At 35.5% G+C, this 6,426-nt stretch overlaps 1 protein-coding gene across 6 annotated transcripts in view; it reads right to left on the minus strand.

Annotated features, from left to right (window-relative positions):
- The window catches only part of LOC124255693 (rho GTPase-activating protein 29-like), a 68,956-nt gene extending 64,022 nt beyond the window's left edge, over positions 1–4,934 (minus strand). For all 6 annotated transcript variants that reach the window (XM_046689588.1, XM_046689589.1, XM_046689586.1 and 3 more), the window contains exon 1: positions 4,703–4,934. In XM_046689588.1, coding sequence (XP_046545544.1) covers positions 4,703–4,795 — 93 coding nt within the window. In that variant the 5' untranslated portion in view covers positions 4,796–4,934. The remainder of the gene's footprint in view (positions 1–4,702) is intronic.
- Between the last annotated feature and the right edge of the window lie 1,492 nt (positions 4,935–6,426).

The raw sequence follows: 6,426 nt of genomic DNA on the forward strand, positions 1-6,426 counted from the left end.
TCAATTATCGATTTCAGGCAAGTAATAAGGGATAAGTCTTATATTGCATCAATAGGAAGCTAAAGTGAGAGCATATGCCCCCAATGTATAAAATATAGGACAAAATATTGTCGAAAAAGCGTGACATTGTGCCTGTAAAATACCAGGGGTGGAAATAACCCATTGCCCGACGCCCCAGTCCAGATTTTATTTCTGTCGGACTAGCAAATTTGTATGTCACGCTGTACCGGTGTCCAGTTGACTTTCCAATGTTAATTATGTTGTTTATTTAAAAAATCAACAAGAAAATCGGCCAGTATAGTGGAAATATTATCAGGGCAAGTGATTTTACATGTTCCACTGTACCGGAGTACATTAGCAATTTTAGAGTTTTTTCCACCCCTGAATACAATTTCATAATAATACTGATGATCCCCTTGGTTTGTAAGAAAATTCTGATAACTTTCTGCATGTGAATGCATGGACTCACTTCAGATTTGTTTCTAAAATAGGCAGAACGCATGAGTTTAACCCAACTGGTCCTCAGTGTATTCAGGACTAGTAGTTTATGTAAACTATAACCATCTTCAGGAGGGAATACACGGAATAATTTCACTTGTGCCAGAACTAGCAGACTAACAGGCCTGTCAAACCCTGATATTGCAAAGGTACAGTACTAGTACTACTACACTGTTGTCTACAGAGCTGGGGCCATTTTGGAGAGAAACAATGTGAACAACAGTAGGTCATGTAATCAACACACAGGGAGGTACCCATCCCTTACACTGTCAAAGCATACCAATGCACACCCAGGCATGCTTCCTGATTCACAGTTGTAAACAGCAGTGACTCACACACGAGGGAATCGCACATCCAAACAATGGAGGCGCACAATAACCAAGGGCAACAAGAAACATTCCTCATCAAGTTTGGGAGAAAGAAATCAAATTAACACTTTCCCTTTTAATGAATGAGTTTATGGTTTTCGGATTGAACAATATTCAAGCAATATCACATTTGGGGACACCAGAAATGGGCTTCACACAATGTACCTATTTAGGGAATCGAACCCAGGTCTTCGGCATGACGAGCGAATGCTTTAACCACTTGGCTACTCCACTGCCCCTTTTCACTTCTAAACACACTGAATACACTGAGCGCACTCAAATAACCATGAACTAACTAATTTCCAGATCACTCAGCAAGTAATGTTTACAAGTGCCTTAATTTTTTGTACTATTATTATGGTCGCTTGTGTGTGGCACCAATGAGGTTTCTGGAGGAACACCTTCTTAATGGCGTGCTGGTTGTTGCAGGGAATTAGCTTAGCAAAGAGTCCAAAGTCACAAGAAGCTAATTACAATTTTATATACAAGAATTACATAATGTGGTGGCCACAAAGAGTCGGTCCAACCCTCTAAGCTAGGGCTAACCTGCTTTGGAGAGTCTAAACCCTGCTTCCTCACATTTTGATTTCCTAACTACTTATTTAAAACTGAAATAATATAAATTAAAATGTATGATGGTACAAAATGGGGTGTGCTCTAGAATACCCTACAATAGCTGAAATGACCAGACAGAGGAGAGTACTTAATCCTGCTAATCCTCATTGAACTGGCACTAATTTTGTTGACACATTTACAGTACGCTTGGATGATTATGGTATTACAATAGACATGCTTACACTGGGATAAATCTTAATGAGCCTTAATCTACATAATCTGCATAATGTTATTGTAGTATTGGCGATGACATGTTTACTTTGTAAAATAGATTAAGGCAATTCATTAAACAGTGTAGACGTAGCTTGTCTTACTTAAAAATGAATCTAAGAAATTAGTTTTTATTACTTTAAACGGTTGTCTTTCTCTTACCTATTACTGTTCACTGTAAAATTATATTCTATATGTATATTTTCTTATATCTGAATCCTAATATATATTGCTTGCAGTAGTAATAATTCATAATGAATATTTTCATACATTATTACTCAATGATCATAAGCCCTAAAGCAGAGGCCCAGATAAGCTGCGTATCTGGGTAAAATATGCATAGAAAATTTCCAATTATGCATTGAAAAATATTTGTTGCGTACCAATTACGCATTGAAAATGTTAGATACGCAAAAAGTTTATAACAAATGCGTACGGAATATATTTATAAAAATCGCTTGCATAATGAAAAAGACATCGATTGCTATCAAGTTGTAAGTTAGTATAGGACTAGTGTTGTACTGTCAGTACAGGATGAGTGATTTTTTATGAAATCATTTCCATTATATTTAAGTTGGTTTTGATTAGGTATGACATAAGACAGAACATACCTGCTTAGTAAACATACTCAATGACATAATACTTAGGTGAGTAAAATCAATACCCACATATTTGAAAGCAGTGGGTAATGGAAAATGAAATACCCACTCAACATTCATAATACCCACTCTTATACCTAAATCTTATCTGGAGCTCTGCCCTAAAGTTTACATGACTACTGTATTTCATGTGTATTACACATACAAGTATGTTTTATTTAAGTTACATCTCCAAGTAAGGAATGCAAATTATACACAGCCACTAAGTTTTTAATTTCCTTCCAAAGCAAAAACATTACTGCAGGCAACACTAGAAACAGCAAATCTCTTTACAAAGATCCCAGAATGCATTTCATAAACATAATCGTTCAACATCAGCATTTTTCTTCCTTTAATTCTGAATCATGTAAATAGTGAATAATGCAGTCCCTCCTGGATTCCGAGGTTGCAGAATAAATCGCGAAATTACCTTTTGATGCAGAAAAATGTCTGGTTCGCGGAAAACTTGTTTTCATGCAGAATACCTGCAGAATTTGCCATGTTTCTGCTGCTGAAATTTACTTATTTTGAAAGTTGAATCAAAATTGATTATCAACCGAAACGAAAAGTAGGGGTAAATGTCAAAAGTATGATTGGTTACACAAAAACGAAGTGAGACATTTGTTATAACGATATTTTCAAAATATTCACGAATAAATATGATTTATTCATAAGGTAATATTTTCTTCAGCACCTTACAGTAACATTATTTGAATCTGACACTGCAATTATGTTCACAAAATATAACTTTTTGAAGATTGAAATTGCATTATTTTGTGTGTTTTAACTGCAGAATTTTTTGCAGAATTTTGAAAAATGGGATGCAGAATTTACTAAAATTTGCAGCGGAATTCTTAAAAATTCATCGCTGAATCCAAGAGTGACTGATAATGGTTTGGACGAGAACTATTCAGCAGGATCAAGAACAACAATGACCAGACTAACATTACTGGTGCCTTGAAACAAACCATAGTCATCACAAAACAAGATACATCAACTGCCATAATTTGACATAAACAAAGTCATGGTTGCTGACATTTCTATATTGTAGGTAGATAATGTCGCTTTGAGGGTTTTATATTACATTATCGAGCATTAGAAGAAATCATAAGTCGATCTGTAACACTGATCCATTTATAGAAAATTAACCTGTATATCCAAATGCTCATTTATGGATAAACAAAGGTTGCAGATTTTATTCTTCTGATCTTTGCACTAAACAAGTGATGACATGGGTCGCTATTTACGAAATCACTGAATGTGAGTGAAGGCAAAACAATTACTAAGCAGAGTGTTAATAGACTGTTATTACCAATTATCATACAAGAAAATAACACACAACAATACTCGAGTACAGCGACTAATCAAACTTGCCAGAATGGAAAATTCTCTTTTGATTGTCATTATGTCAATCACCTTATCTAATAACCTATTCAAAAGGTGTAGTCTTGTAGACATATTAACTATTTTTATTCTCTCTTGCTTGATCTCTGACATCATCAAGTATAGTTTTAGTAAGAAACCACCTTTGACAAGTTTCTGAGTGCAAAGGGTGCATATTATATATACCAGGGTATACACTTTTATTCCTCCATAGGAGAGTACATAGAAATGCGATAATTCGATAAATTAGGGTTTAGAGTTCATTGAAATAGATATACAGAATTATGCAAAAGTTAATTGATGAGAGTTCATTTTGCTTTGTTTTCACTTGTTCAAATCTTAATCTGCATGAAATAAAGCTACATAGTTTCAATTTTCTGGCTAAATATTTTCAGGAAGCAACCAACCAAATGACATGGGATTGACATTTCTGGTCACATTCCATCATATCAATAAGATTGAGAACACTTTGGAGATTGGCATTAACATGGTTAACAATATATTTCGCTATGTTCAAAAATGATAATATTACTGTTCCCTATTTAAATAATTTTGATGTAGGATCACAACATCACATTTCTACTTAAATTGTCTCTGATGGATGAATAACGAAGAGAGACATCTAAAAAATCTGTCTCGAAATCGAAACCAAACGTTCACATTTGTCTGTCTGTGTGTGCCTCTTCAGGCATACCCACAACATTATAATGACTAGACTGATAACAGAAATATATCCATATTCTTATCAATATTCTTATCAATATTTGACATGTTTGAAGTGTGAGCGTTTATCCTCATGAAATGTCAAACTTTCTCGGGTTTACAAAACTTTGCGAAACTTTGTAAACTTCCACAAGTATGCGATTCTTCTTATTTGCCTTGTTATGATGCAGTCGGTATAATAGGACAAATTACCACAATGACTAACAAATCTACAGGTATAGCACAGACATAAAATACTTGCAGACAAAGTTTTTATTAGATTGTTACCTGTTGCTGGTCAGGTCGACCTTCTGAATCGGTAAACTTTTTGCGAAGGGATTTCCCAATATTTTTCGCCAGTTTTCGCCCTTTGGACGACATGTCTGTGAGTTATCCTGTACAACAATCATGGCACAGGCGAATAATATGCAAATAACGGTCCAAACATTTTATGCACACCATTTAACTAACTTTTCTCACATATTGACAACATTCTTTCCATCTACTTGCATTTCCGCCATGTTCCTGGTGTAAATATATCACATATTCGCAACAACTAATAAGAACTTGCACATTTCAAGGCGTCTGCTGAAAGATCATAGAATTCTGGATGGTCGTTATAGATCTTTTGGTATTCCATTCATAGGGGAAACTCTATAAACAAATTTTAATTCAACGATACTCTGATATTTCCTACAGTTCTCGTTTAAGGTTTTAGAGGTTTTTAACAACGACTTCGATATCCCCGCTAACCATGTCAAACAATTTCCAAGTATGCACAAACAAAACACCATGGGTTATTCAAACAATACGTGTGTAGTTTAATCGGAATGTGTGGCTATAAGGGGTCGTTATATTATTAGGCCGTTATGCCTTATAATCAACCAGCTACTATCTCTCCAAGGGAGTTGGTGATTTTTGTACCTTCAGCTATATCTTACCCAAACGTTTTAATGATTATGTACCTAAACTATATATTTGTCTGTGGTTTTGTACCATCACGTTTTCCCTTAACTGTCATATTAATTTCAAATATACAGGTATATGTATTGAACCATGATACGATTGGAAGGAAACTATGGATAAGCGAGGGTCTGATATACGCTTATTAATGACGGCCCTGTTGTTATATGCCGGTTATTCATAAATAGAGCACCCCTAGACAACCAGCACTCGAAGGAAGTTGACAGGACCTCTCGAACTGCCACAATCAGCAACCAGCGATTTACACGCATGGACTACCAAAGAATTTTGCCGCCATATTGTTGGAATATTGCTGAGTTCGGCGTTAAACAGCAAACCAGAGACCATATACTAAGTCTCTGAGCAAACAAACAAAGATTTTCGTAAATAATGACAAGGATACAACTTTATTTTATGTACAAAATCGAAATCTTATGAGTATTACCAGATACAACATAAACTGAACATAGTTCGTAATACGTTATTCAAACTATCTTAATAAAATATAACAAAAATGAAGCCCTGATACATGTGCCATTTTCTGAAGAATCAGGACTTGCCACATACCGTACACTTGCATGGGCTGTGTTGGATACATTTACTTCAGGGTCTGCATAGCAGACCAGTGAACCCGCACAGTGGGATAAACCAATACAGACCAATATACACAACAAAATAACATAGAAACCGATATTTTGATTGAAGGACATGCATATCCCATATAGCACAGGCAGTCAGGCATTACATGGCTAAAGAGGCCTCTAGGGAATAAACAAATAGGCGTGTACAATGTATTCCAGTTAACCATTCAACGCCCATTGTAGGGAAGTGCATTTACTGAGGTATATTATTATTACTTTGGCTGACAATACATTGCCCCACCAGCCCGTGTTTTCAGCAACACTGGGACAGATATTTCGTCAGACCCTTGTCCCCTCTATTAGTAAACTGTGTATATGTTATTGGCTTGGTTGGTGGTCTTGAGTTTCTTAGATTCTGACATCAATTCTCTTTATAATTCTCAGACTACACACTCTTCAGAAATTTTA

Source organism: Haliotis rubra, unplaced genomic scaffold, assembly GCF_003918875.1.
Source record: "Haliotis rubra isolate DU_JTF1 unplaced genomic scaffold, ASM391887v1 Scf606, whole genome shotgun sequence".
Classification (NCBI taxonomy): Eukaryota; Metazoa; Mollusca; class Gastropoda; order Lepetellida; family Haliotidae; genus Haliotis; species Haliotis rubra.